Raw genomic sequence first — 13,314 nt, 5'->3', positions numbered from 1 at the left:
TTGTTTCTGAAGATACATAATCTATTTTCTCACTTGGCACATAATGCCAGGGAAACAGATTGACCATCTGCCCCTGGTAACTTTTCTGCCAGTCAGTGCATAAATAATTTTGCCTCAACAATGTTTCAAGAAGTGTATAAATAAGAGTTCCTAACCCTGGCTAGATGCTGCAGATGCTATTGCCTTTACCCACCACAGTTTCACACAAAGTGCAAATTGTTGCAAAAAATACCTCAACTCCACTACTAGGCGGGTGCTTTGAAGAGATTGTTAGGCCTGTGGCAATTATTCACATGCCTTGGTTAAGTCCAGTCCTGACTCTGGCATGAATCCCTGCTCGCTCTAGAAAGGCCCAGAGCCACCGTCCTGTAGGGGAGCCTCAGTCACAAAGGCACATGTGAACCGAGACTCTCAAATAGCATCACAGGAGCCTGTGATGAAACCATTTTCTCCTAGCTAGCAAACTTGAATGAACCTAGGAATGTGAGTAGCCTGTGATTAGGGCACATGGCCCGATTCCCATTCACTTTCAGCCAAGAACCAGTGACTTATAACAAACCAAACCAGGCAGGGGCTCTGGGCTCTGATACAGGAATATGTCCATTAAGACGGGCCTGCAGTGGGGGAGGCCTGTCCCACCCTATGGCCCCACCTCCTGGGCAGGTACTGAGATGCAAAGCCCGTGGATGCTAGCCTCCATGAGGCAGGTGGACAAGCTCACTTCTCGGTGACATCAAGGGTCTGCCTTCCTCAAGGTGTACCAGGGATGTTGCCCAGCCATGCTTCAGGGAAAGAGGACAAGGGTCCCTCAGGAAGAAACACATTCACCTCCAGGCTGGCTCTTGTCCTCTGCAGGTGGCTCGCCAGCTTCAGCCTTCCGTGGTGTGGATCCAAGACACAGAGAAAACCTTCTACAAAAAAGTCCCGCAGGCAGAGAAACGGGTGAGTCCTCCCGGGCACCCAGTCTTCATTCTCTGATGTTTCCCCTCACAGGGGGACATCTCCATGTTTCAAGAATGTCTTAGCTTTCCAAGGAGACTCTGGGGGCTCTAAGTCCTTCCACAGAAGGCTCTCTCTGCCATAAGTGCCTGTCAGGGTTTGAAAGAAACCAGTGCCTTGGTTTTTATGAGGCATAATTTGGGAGGAAAAAAAATAAACCAAAGGAGGGAAGTTTTTCAGTCCAAACATGACTCAGAAGAAAGAAACAATTCAGAGAACTTTGCTCAGTTACGACCAGAGGCACACACAGAGTTATTATTACCATTTCCTATTGTTCATAATAATAAATAGCAAAGGGCCCGAAATTCTCGAACAAAGGCCATCAACAGCGCAGCTAAGTGCCCTGCATCCAGAGCCTCTGGGGAGCTCCGTCTCAATTGCTTCCTTCCTTCTTTTCTCTCCTTTCAATGGCCCCCTCCCCCACACTTCCCCCCACAAATCACCAGAAAATTTCCCACAAGTTTAAAAAAAAACAAAAAACACAGATACATGGGCTTGTTATTCCACGCCAATTTGTACCAAAGCAAATAGTGGTTAACTGTGAGTTTCTGATTAAATCGGTAAGGATTTTAATCACTTATGTATTATACATCACTTTCAGCAGGTAGAGGTGATTTGGGTAAAGCCCGAAAGCTCGATCTTTGCTTCTCCAAATGAGCCCTGATTGCCCTGTCATTTCAGAACCTCTTAGGAAGACTCATTTGTTAACACATAGTTCATCTGGGAAGCCAGTGGTTAGCGCCCTCTGCTGACCATGTTGAGACATTGAGGGAGGGGAAAAAAAAAGTCCCAGTCTGACTTAGCCTGGGTTCGCATACATGGTATCCTCATAATGTGGGTTGCTAATAGACCTGGTGATTCACTCCCCTACCCAGCTCCAGCCTGGGTGATGTGAAACTCAGGAGGCCATTCACCTTAGCTGGCTGCATGGCTGCCGTCAAGTAACTTGATCTCTCTTAGTCTCTACTTAGTCACAAGCCCAAAGAACCTCTGAATTCAGGAAATTTGTCTGGCTTCCTTTCCCAAGAGCCCTTAGCTTTATAGCAACCCAAGTCTGCAACAAAAAAAAAAAATCTGAGGGATGTGATTAATGAAAGATCCAAAGGCGAGTGGGCAGGAAGATGAGACAGCTCACATAGAGAACCGGTACCCAAAGCAGGAAGCTGGCAGAGATGGAGACGTCTGTGGTACAGATGAACCACCTCTCTAGGCCCCACACCCACCCTTCCTGTCTTGCCTCCCTGACCCCACAACTGCCATCCATGGCTGGGTCTGTTCTGTAGGATATGGAAGGTTCTGGAGGCCCAGCCCCACTGTGGACAAATTAAACGTTTGTTCTGTTCACACCCGCTAGAAGATCCTGCTTTTGAAGACCACAAATCACACAGGCTGGAAGAGCCTTAATGCAAAGACATTTCCTTCTGCTTCATGTCCAGCCATCAGTCCTTCCCTGTATCCCATAGCGCCCCTGGGACCATGCTAGATTTCTCCAGGGCCCTGCCTTTGAAGACCTCTTGTCTTAGGAACCAAAGATGAAAAACTCTGGAATTCCTCTTCTTCCTCTTCCTCCTCCTCCTCCTCCTCCTCCACCTCTTCCTCCTCTCTCTCTTTCTCCTGCTGCTCACTCCTGTTCCTCCAAGTCAGTCCAGCCATCTCAGAATTTTCAGAAAAGCCCAATCTTGGAGGGAGGGGATAAGGGGTCCACCCATCCTGCATTGAAGAGCCCAGCTCTGCCCTGGCAGACCCTTGCTGGTGCCTGCCTCCTGATGTTGCTCTAAGCAGACGGTCAGTCACGTCAGAGACGAAGGTACAGGCTGAGACAAGGGCGCCTGCTCCTGCATTTACTGCACCATTACCCTTTGTTACTTCATCTGGCCCCAGCCTTCCCTGCTGCCACAATAGGTCTCCACCGGGGAATTGCTTGCTTTGTTGGCGCTGGCTGCGACGCTCATTTTGTGGAGCTAACTGCAGAAAAGCAAATTGAAATTGCTGTGTGGATGCTAGCCACTAATTTGAAATTGCACACGGTAATACAGTCGTGAGAGACTGGCAGGCCAGCCGTGGGGGGTGGCGGATGTGGAGGTGGCCAGCTAATCAGGAGCTGTTTCCCGGCATGATTGATGAGCAGGCCGTGCTGAATGAACAGCTCTGAAATGGAACCGAACTGGCCTGAGCACGGGGGAGCCGTGGACTGGATGAACACACCCCTGCTCTCCCCATTCCCCACTCAAGAGAATACACACGTCCTCAGGGTAACCGGTGTCACTATGGAGGCCATCCAGGATCAACATTTGTCATCCAAATAGGCTACTTAATTTCAGATCTCTCTGCCATTTCAGAAAAAGCAAGTAGCAATATCCCACCTCAGAGAGGGGAAGGTGGGTGCTGCCATCACCATAGCAACTGGGCTACTAAGGGTGAAAGGGCTCAGCCATGCAGGTGTGTCCCTGATTCCAGCCTTCCAGAACCCTCCGGCCAATCCTTTCTCCACCAGTCTTTGGGGAGCTCATACGCGCACACCTCACATCCTACCCACCCCTATAAGACTTGTTTGTTCTACTTCGCTCCTTAAAGGCCTCATCTACCCTCCCCATCTCCACTCAACCCGGCACCATTCTGTCTCCACTCCATAGAAAATGCTTTGAAAAGCACCACAGCACAGAAGTAACACAAAACTATAAAACTATAAAACCGTTGAGAGACCTAGACAGACCGGAAGACATTCGGTATCGTGGGCTGAAGATTTAATGTTGCTAAGATGGAGCCAGTTAGGTTGCTAGCTGTGATAAAATATTGACCAAAGCCAACTTTGAAGGAAAAGGTTTATTACATTTAGGGAAGCCAGGGCAGGAGCTCAAGCAGGACCCAGGTCAGGAACTGAAGTAGAGACCATGGAGGAACGCTACTCACTGGTATGGTCCTCATTGCTTTCTCAATCCTGCTTTCTTAACTCAGGTCACCTGCACAGGGGTGGCTCTGCCCACAGGAGTCTAGGACCTCTCACATCAATCATTCATCAAAAAGATGCCTCGCAGATGTGCCCACAGGCCAATCTGATGGAGGCAGTTTCTCCACTGAGGTCCCCTCTTCCCAGATGCCCCTAGCTTGTGTTGACAAACTAACCAGCACAGATGGCATCTCCCCAAGAGCCACCTAGCACTGCAGTGCAACCCTCACGAGCATGGCGGTTGACTCGGTCACACACATGTTAACGCTAATTTGTGTAGAAATTTAAGAAACCCAAACAAAATAATGAAACCCCCAATTTCTAACAAGCTAAATCCTACATCTTCCCAAAGGAGTCACCAACTGACCACTAAGTTCACAAGATGCAGAATACCGTTAGTCACTAGCTAACAGGAGCCCTGGTGACCAAGCCTGGGCGTCAGCATCTCTGCCTAAGTTCCCTTCCCGTGCTTCCTCCTCATCTAGCTGAACAGTGAGACTTAACTCCAGGGCAGGCTCTGCTTCTCCCTGGGGTCCCGAGCAGAACTCATCCACACTCCAGTTTCTCCCTCTTGGTGTGTGTCTTAGAGTTTTACTGCTGTGAGCAGACACCATGACCAGGGCAACTCTTATAAGGACAACATTTAATTGGGGCTGACTTATAGGTTCGGAGGTTCAGTCCATTATCGTCAAGGCAGGAACATGGCAGCATCCAGGCAGGCATGGTGCAGGAGGAGCTAAGAGTTCAACCTCTTCATCTGAAGGCTGCTAGCAGAAGACTGACTTCCAGGCAGCTAGGATGAGGGTCTTAAAAGCCCACGCCCACCGTGACACACCTACTCCAATAAAGCCAACAAGGCCACACCTACTCCAACAGGGCCACACCTTCTAATAGTGCCACTGCCTGGGCTGAGCATATACAAACCATCAGTGTGGATATGGCACTGAAATACTACAACCTGGAGCTGCCATTGAGTTACTGACACAGTGGCAGAGCCCTTGGTGACATGAGATCCAGGACCTTGGGTCCTTGTGGTGCCTTGAGCAACAAAGGAAACCTTGCATCCATCTTCTAGACAGCTCAGAACAAAGTGGGCTCCTTCCTCTTAGAAATCAGCCTTCTGGGGTGGTCACTGAGAGTCAAGGTCTTGGGTCCCCCAGCAGGTGATTCCTTTCCTTCCTTCTTCACCCCAAGTCTGAATGCCAGAAGCCAAAGGCAGGATAATGCCACAAGGAAAAAATCAGCCAAGTAGGAGGCACTTTCCAAGGCCCATCCAGGGTCACACTTTGAAAAGCTTCGAACAGAACCTGGAAGTGGCCTCCCCGAGCGCACGCCACCGAGCACACGCCACCGAGCGTGCCCCTTCTCCGCTCTCAGTTTTCTTCTCCCTGGGGCCTAACCTTTCTCCCCTGTCTCCCTCTCCCAGATAGAACCAAAACGCCTAAAAAGATACCTCCCCAAACTCCTGAAGCTCCTGAAGCCAGATGATAGGATCCTGATTGTGGGGACCACACACCGACCTTTCGACGCGGAGCTCCAGCCCTTCTGCAGAGTGTACCAAAAGATCATTTTGGTTCCCAGACCCGACTATGCTTCCAGATATGGCAAGTATCATGAGAGTTCCTGTGTGGCTTAGAACAGTGTTTCGTAACCTGTGGTTCATGACCCCTTTGGGGAGTTGCATAGCCTGCATATCAGATATTTACATCGAGATTCAAAACAATAGCAAAATCACAGTTATAATGAAATAGTTTTTATGGTTAGAGGAGCTGTATTGAAGGGTCACAACATTAGGAAGGTTGAGGCCCACTGGCTTAGATGAATGTGGACACTTCAGGGGCCAAGGTTATTAGTCACTCAGTCTGCAAAGAATGTGATCCTGGCTTCATAAAATCCATGCTACACACACAGCAAGGGAGACACTAGGACCTGTGAGGTCTCTGTCCCCCTGAGGCTGGCCTGTCATGTAGGCCCACAGTGGTTCTTCACAGCCAGCCAGACCAGAACAACAGAGGGAAGGTGGGTTGGTGGGTGTCACAGGTGACATAACAGGAAAGAAGAAGAGGGACAGTGGAGAAGGCTGGGCAGAGATGAGAGGAAATGAGGAGACTATGAAGAGATGAGGAGAAATGAAGAGACTGTGCAGAACAGGGGGCCAGTGATGAAGCCGGGCTGGGAAGAACAGAGAAGCGAGGACCCTGCTCCTGCAGCAGTATGGAGGACTTTGTTCCCCTCAATGCTCCCCCTCCCTCCTCATCTCATTCACTCTGTTCCCCTCAGTGCTCCCCCTCCCTCCTCATCTCATTCACTCTGTTAACCCTCAATGCTCCCCCTTCCTCCTCATCTCATTCACTTTTCCTTTTCTCTTATTGCACATATTTTATACTGCTTTATGGCAGAGACACTGTGGTCATCTTAAGGGACTATAGAATTAGGCTTCACTTTGGATTGAGCGGCTTCAGTTGTCTGACAAAACCATAGCCTTTAATGGGAAGCTGTCGACAGACATCACAGGCAATTGGAATCCGTGACAAAAAAAAAAAAAAAAAAAAAAAAACAAAAAAAAAAAAAAAANTCTTCATCTGAAGGCTGCTAGCAGAAGACTGACTTCCAGGCAGCTAGGATGAGGGTCTTAAAAGCCCACGCCCACCGTGACACACCTACTCCAATAAAGCCAACAAGGCCACACCTACTCCAACAGGGCCACACCTTCTAATAGTGCCACTGCCTGGGCTGAGCATATACAAACCATCAGTGTGGATATGGCACTGAAATACTACAACCTGGAGCTGCCATTGAGTTACTGACACAGTGGCAGAGCCCTTGGTGACATGAGATCCAGGACCTTGGGTCCTTGTGGTGCCTTGAGCAACAAAGGAAACCTTGCATCCATCTTCTAGACAGCTCAGAACAAAGTGGGCTCCTTCCTCTTAGAAATCAGCCTTCTGGGGTGGTCACTGAGAGTCAAGGTCTTGGGTCCCCCAGCAGGTGATTCCTTTCCTTCCTTCTTCACCCCAAGTCTGAATGCCAGAAGCCAAAGGCAGGATAATGCCACAAGGAAAAAATCAGCCAAGTAGGAGGCACTTTCCAAGGCCCATCCAGGGTCACACTTTGAAAAGCTTCGAACAGAACCTGGAAGTGGCCTCCCCGAGCGCACGCCACCGAGCACACGCCACCGAGCGTGCCCCTTCTCCGCTCTCAGTTTTCTTCTCCCTGGGGCCTAACCTTTCTCCCCTGTCTCCCTCTCCCAGATAGAACCAAAACGCCTAAAAAGATACCTCCCCAAACTCCTGAAGCTCCTGAAGCCAGATGATAGGATCCTGATTGTGGGGACCACACACCGACCTTTCGACGCGGAGCTCCAGCCCTTCTGCAGAGTGTACCAAAAGATCATTTTGGTTCCCAGACCCGACTATGCTTCCAGATATGGCAAGTATCATGAGAGTTCCTGTGTGGCTTAGAACAGTGTTTCGTAACCTGTGGTTCATGACCCCTTTGGGGAGTTGCATAGCCTGCATATCAGATATTTACATCGAGATTCAAAACAATAGCAAAATCACAGTTATAATGAAATAGTTTTTATGGTTAGAGGAGCTGTATTGAAGGGTCACAACATTAGGAAGGTTGAGGCCCACTGGCTTAGATGAATGTGGACACTTCAGGGGCCAAGGTTATTAGTCACTCAGTCTGCAAAGAATGTGATCCTGGCTTCATAAAATCCATGCTACACACACAGCAAGGGAGACACTAGGACCTGTGAGGTCTCTGTCCCCCTGAGGCTGGCCTGTCATGTAGGCCCACAGTGGTTCTTCACAGCCAGCCAGACCAGAACAACAGAGGGAAGGTGGGTTGGTGGGTGTCACAGGTGACATAACAGGAAAGAAGAAGAGGGACAGTGGAGAAGGCTGGGCAGAGATGAGAGGAAATGAGGAGACTATGAAGAGATGAGGAGAAATGAAGAGACTGTGCAGAACAGGGGGCCAGTGATGAAGCCGGGCTGGGAAGAACAGAGAAGCGAGGACCCTGCTCCTGCAGCAGTATGGAGGACTTTGTTCCCCTCAATGCTCCCCCTCCCTCCTCATCTCATTCACTCTGTTCCCCTCAGTGCTCCCCCTCCCTCCTCATCTCATTCACTCTGTTAACCCTCAATGCTCCCCCTTCCTCCTCATCTCATTCACTTTTCCTTTTCTCTTATTGCACATATTTTATACTGCTTTATGGCAGAGACACTGTGGTCATCTTAAGGGACTATAGAATTAGGCTTCACTTTGGATTGAGCGGCTTCAGTTGTCTGACAAAACCATAGCCTTTAATGGGAAGCTGTCGACAGACATCACAGGCAATTGGAATCCGTGACAAAAAAAAAAAAAAAAAAAAAAAAACAAAAAAAAAAAAAAAAAAAAAAAAAAAGCAGGCCTCTCCAAGACCTCAGGTCATAGTATAGATACTTTCCTAAATGTTTTCTGGCTTCATCATCATGGTGGAAAGGCATCCTTTCCTCGTGGGCAGGAAGTGCCTCTAACAGAACAGTTCTTCCAACCCAGGAACCCATCCGATGCAGTCAGCCGGCACGCTGACAGTCATAGGGGGATGGGGGGGGGGGAAGCAAAACGTCCACTTGCCAGACTTGGTCCCGTGTGTGGTGTTACTGTGTGGAGCCTGGCACCAGCTAATAGAAAATGGGAATTTATATTCTTATTCCAGTTATAACAATAATACAAGAAATGAACCTTATAATTAAAAAGAGAAAGTCATTTGTCTCCCACTTATCCAAACTCAGGGGAAAACACAACACTCCGAGGCACAGTGAAGCCACCCACACCCAGGGTCACTCTCCCATCTCGAAAGTTGCCACATTCACATAAAAACCACACATTTCCTTTTTCTTTGTGAATTTACAAGAGACCTGAGGGTCTCCAGTATACACCCCCCACCCACCCCCACCCACCCCCACCCCCGTGCTGGAAAAGCCTCCAGAGGAGATGCATCAAACTGATTCAACTCTCCTCTCATTTGAATTGCAAACCAGCCAGGGTGGGTTTCTCTGAGAGTCCCTCTCTCTGTGAGACTGGGTGCCTGGCTCTACAGTAATTTTGTTCTCTGTCTCCCAACCCCAGTTCTGTGGAAAGAAATCATTCTACGCAATGGAGGTGAGCTCACCAATTCCTTGAACATCAGTTGCCTATCTAAAGTCACTGACGGCTTCACACAAGGACAGATCGTGCAAGTGATCAAAGACGTGCTCACAGAACGCAGACTCCGGCAGCAGGCTCACAAGCCACTCACTGCCATCGAGTTTATCACCATGATGACCAACATGAACCCTGTGTACCGAGAGGAGGAAGAGAGTTTTAAGGTAGCAGAACACCCTGCCAGCCAAACCCTAGGCAAACACTCATCCCGAGTCCTACCCTCTCCCTCCATCTTCCTGGCCTCCATGGATTTGAGTCCTGCCCCTTAGGGTGAAATTTGAAATTCACCTTTCCCAGGTCACAGAGTCTTTTGCACCCCAGGGCATTTACTTGCCTTGTGGATTTTATTTGCACCTAGAAGGTAGAGCGCATGTCTTCTAGGTTGATTTGTGGCTGTGCAGAGTAACAGCTAAACTGTGGGGTTAAGGGGTAGCTTGACAGTCATTGATTTCAGAGCTGGGAGTGTGGGGCTGCTCCGGGGCACAGCATTTGCCTAGAATACACAGGCCCTGGTTTCAGCTTCCAACCCTGCCTGCCAAAAACACAACCTCTTCCTCCTGTTTGAGTGACTGCGACTCTAGGCACCAATGCATATCCTCCTCACCCCCGTGCTTGACGGGTTTAATCATTCTGTTCATCTCTAAAGAAACTGAATCATTTCCCACCATCACCCTATTCCCCAATCATAGTGTGGCATCAGGCACAGTGCCTAGCCCCAGGTAGATCTTCCATAGATTTGTTAGTGACACATGTAGTGAAGAGTTGGGCAGGTGGAATGACGTCATCACGCTTCTGGATGCTGTGAGGACCATTGCCGACATGGTACAGCAAGTGGGCCATAAATCTCCCTTAAATGGGCTTCTGAGAATGTATCTACTGAGCTCACAGCTCCCTGTGAACGTTCTGTCCCATTCCTTGGACTTGGTGGAGAAAACATGCAATGCTATATGGTATAATTATTTAGACCTTACAGCCTTCTTTTTTATGGGTAAAGAGCCTGCACTATAAAGAACCGAGGGAGGGGTAAGCAAGAATCCCTCAAAGGGACCTTAATACACAGCGCTTGCAGAGCTTTCGAGGCAAAGGGAGAATACACTTACTGCCGGCTGACCCAAAGATCCTCAGCCTAAGCCTGAACTATTCTAGTCCAAAAGAACCCTGAAAGGAGATGAGGCGGTTAAGAAAGAATTGGGGAGGGGCAATTGAAGGGATACTCACTGGCGTCTCAAAATAGCCCAAAGTCACTAGCCTATGGATGGACAGGGAACCACCAACCAGAAGAGCAGGGGTCTGCAGAAGCTGCAGCAGGCCAGAGAACAGCCTCTGGGGACTCTGGGAGGCACACAACCCTACCCATGCCATGACCTAAACCAATACGACCGTCCCAGAACTGCGACATCCCAAGTATGTGGCTCTGAGTACTGATTTGAGAAATTTGCAAAAGGTATGTGGGAAGGTTTGGAGCTAGGAAAGAGAAGGGGTAAGTGGTATAATCATATTACAGCCTCAAAACATAATTTTTAAGTTGTAAAAAAGAATAAAATGCTTTGAATACATATAATTTCATGTTCAAGAAAATAAGTGAAAATATGACTCCCACTGGAAATGAACTCTTGAAACATAAAAAATGCTAAATTAAATAATAACATAATTATCTTTTAAAACCACAAAACAAAACTTTTAAATGAAAAAATAGTAGTTAATTAAATTAAAACTAAGAGAAGTATGAATTCTAGACTATGTAAGGTCAAAGAGCAAACCACAGAACTAGAAATTGACCCTAGGGAGTTTCCCCAAAAAGGCATCACAGAAAAAAAAAAAAAACAGATAAAAATCTGTGAAAGTAAAATTAAAACCTACAGAAGACGAGTTGATGGGCATTGACCTTTACCTAACAGAATTCCCAGAAGAACACAAGGTAAGTCTAAAGTAATACTTGCAGAGAATTTTCCCAAATTAGAAGCATGAGGTATCAGATTAAAATAAATTCCAAGCAGCCAGTTGGACAAATAGGAGCAAATCCATTTTTGTCAATAATTACAAGTCTAAGCATAAGATAACAAACTAAGCTTAAAAGCTCTCAAATTGCCCCAAAGAAACAGCATGGGCAATCACACATCTCTTTGACATCATGAGACACTAGAAAACAGTAACTTATACCTTCAGAGTGCCGGGGGAGAAATGATCATCTAGCTAGTATTTATAACCAGCTAAACTAGCACCCAAATGACAGGAAACAAGGCCATTTGAAGTCAGATAGTCTTCCACTCACAGAAAATAACTTGGTAACAGCAAGTTTAACTATGCCTAGTTTGGATCCTGGCATCCACATCAAACAATGTAAGACTGCTACTATTCCAGCTCCAGGGGATCTGATGCCCTCTTCTGGCCTCCCCAAGTACCTGCTCGAGCACGCACACACACACAGAGAGAGAGAGAGAGAGAGAGAGAGAGAGAGAGAGAGAGAGAGAGAGAGAGAGAAAGGGAAGAGGAGAGAGGGACAAATCTTAGTTAACTGAATTGTAAGAAAACTGATAACTAGCATCCAGTACACTCATTCACTGAGATTATCTGTAAGGTTATAAGCTGGAAGGTTTCTTGGATTTTGAATAAAGTATTATCAGTGTCATGTTTTCTACATCACCCCCCACAGAGGATGTTGAGGCCTCCTGTGGTCACAAATGTCTACCAATTGAGCTACTAATGACTGGCCATATGTGAGCCAGAAGCCATACACATTACCAAGGAAGGCCACACCCTCAGGCTGTCTTAACTAGGCAGGACTGTGCACGGGGGTTGGTATGTGGTTCTCTAAAACTACTAACTGCGCAGAGGACACATTTCAAGTCACAGAAATCCAAGCGAGGAATGTACTGAACACACATCAAATGCCCTGTGTCTCACACCAGCGGCCGTCCCCTTCCTAACAGTCGCATCTTTACCCCCAGGACTATCTCAGCATTTTCATGTGATCTGATCATTTCCTAAACATCTTTCCATTCCAGAACTGGTATGCCAAAACCCCTCTGGGGAAAAAGCGAGTCTTGTCACTAACAGTTGGTGGCAACAAAGAAAAGGAGAAGGACAAAGGAAAGAAAGGAAAAAGGGGCAAAAAGAAGAAGTAATGTCTTCCGCAGCAGCTACCCCGAGCATCTTTGAGATGGTGTTGGCCCCGCTTGTCAGGGAGAGGCTCACCCCTGCCCACCTGGGGAAGCTCACGCAGAAGCTAAGTGGTGAGCAGCCACTCCAAGGCACTGTACCCTGACCACTGTGTTCTGTTATCCTTCAGGAGGCTGCACACCAAGCAAGATGTCCCTTACAGCCATAACCATTACTTGCCGCTATCCCTTAACTCGTGCAAAGTCTGTTTATATCAAGTTGGCTTCCCGCGAGCCCCGCTCTCTGCCCAGCTCTCACACTTGCCGGTATCAGTTAGCACCAAGATTACAACATAAAGGGAGGTCTCTCCCATGGCAAGAGCACCGTAATTGTATTGTTGGTACACTAGCTCTTTATTAACCCAATACGCATTGTATATTTTGTTGCACATATTTTAATAAATTAATTATTTGCTGTAGTCATGAATATCACATAATGAAATAAAGCTGTTGTCCTTGAACTGACTCAGTAATTTGGTCGCTGGAGCTAAGCAAAACCTTCAGTGTGGAGTCTGCCGAGTCTGCCAGTCTCTTAATGGTTTAGGTGAGGCTCAGGAAGTGCCAGGGGGGGTCCCCGCTGATAATTGGACCCCTGAGATGACCGGCTCCTAGAAGCTACCTGACCTCTGCAGGCCAAAAACTTGGCAAAAACAACTTGACATAGAAAATGGAGTTGGGACTGCAGAGAGGGTTGGCAGTGTGTATGTGCTGGCCCAGGTCCTGGGTTAGGTTCCCAGCACCCCAAAGCTCACAAATATCCTTAACCCCAACTCCAGGTAATCCCGCCCACTCTAGCCTCTGAAGACACCCACACTCACCTACACAAAAACACACATGCACACACATAATTAAAAATAACAATTTTAAAAAAAATAAAAATAGGGTAAGTGCAAATATAATACAAACCCAAATGAGGAACTGTAGAGAGATAAATAAAAATATTTGAGGATAGATGAAGTAAGGGGTCAAAACAGAAATTTAAACTTTTCAAAAACATGACATGCTATTTGGTGGGAAA

At 47.6% G+C, this 13,314-nt stretch overlaps 1 protein-coding gene across 5 annotated transcripts in view; it reads left to right on the top strand.

Annotated features, from left to right (window-relative positions):
• Positions 1 to 12,761, top strand: part of Iqca1 (IQ motif containing with AAA domain 1) — a 113,905-nt gene extending 101,144 nt beyond the window's left edge. For 3 of the 5 annotated variants that reach the window (XM_029539002.1, XM_029539001.1, XM_029539003.1), the window contains 4 exons: positions 856 to 942; positions 5,373 to 5,550; positions 9,064 to 9,302; positions 12,144 to 12,670. In XM_029539002.1, coding sequence (XP_029394862.1) covers positions 856 to 942; positions 5,373 to 5,550; positions 9,064 to 9,302; positions 12,144 to 12,263 — 624 coding nt within the window. In that variant the 3' untranslated portion in view covers positions 12,264 to 12,670. Of the gene's footprint in view, positions 1 to 855; positions 943 to 5,372; positions 5,551 to 9,063; positions 9,303 to 12,143 lie in introns of all 5 variants that reach the window. The other 2 variants (XM_029539000.1, XM_021198927.1) reach the window with 1 other exon arrangement.
• The last annotated feature ends 553 nt before the right edge of the window (positions 12,762 to 13,314 follow it).

This window comes from Mus pahari, chromosome 5, assembly GCF_900095145.1.
Source record: "Mus pahari chromosome 5, PAHARI_EIJ_v1.1, whole genome shotgun sequence".
Taxonomy (NCBI): domain Eukaryota; kingdom Metazoa; phylum Chordata; class Mammalia; order Rodentia; family Muridae; genus Mus; species Mus pahari.
This window is presented reverse-complemented; position numbering and strand designations above follow the sequence as displayed.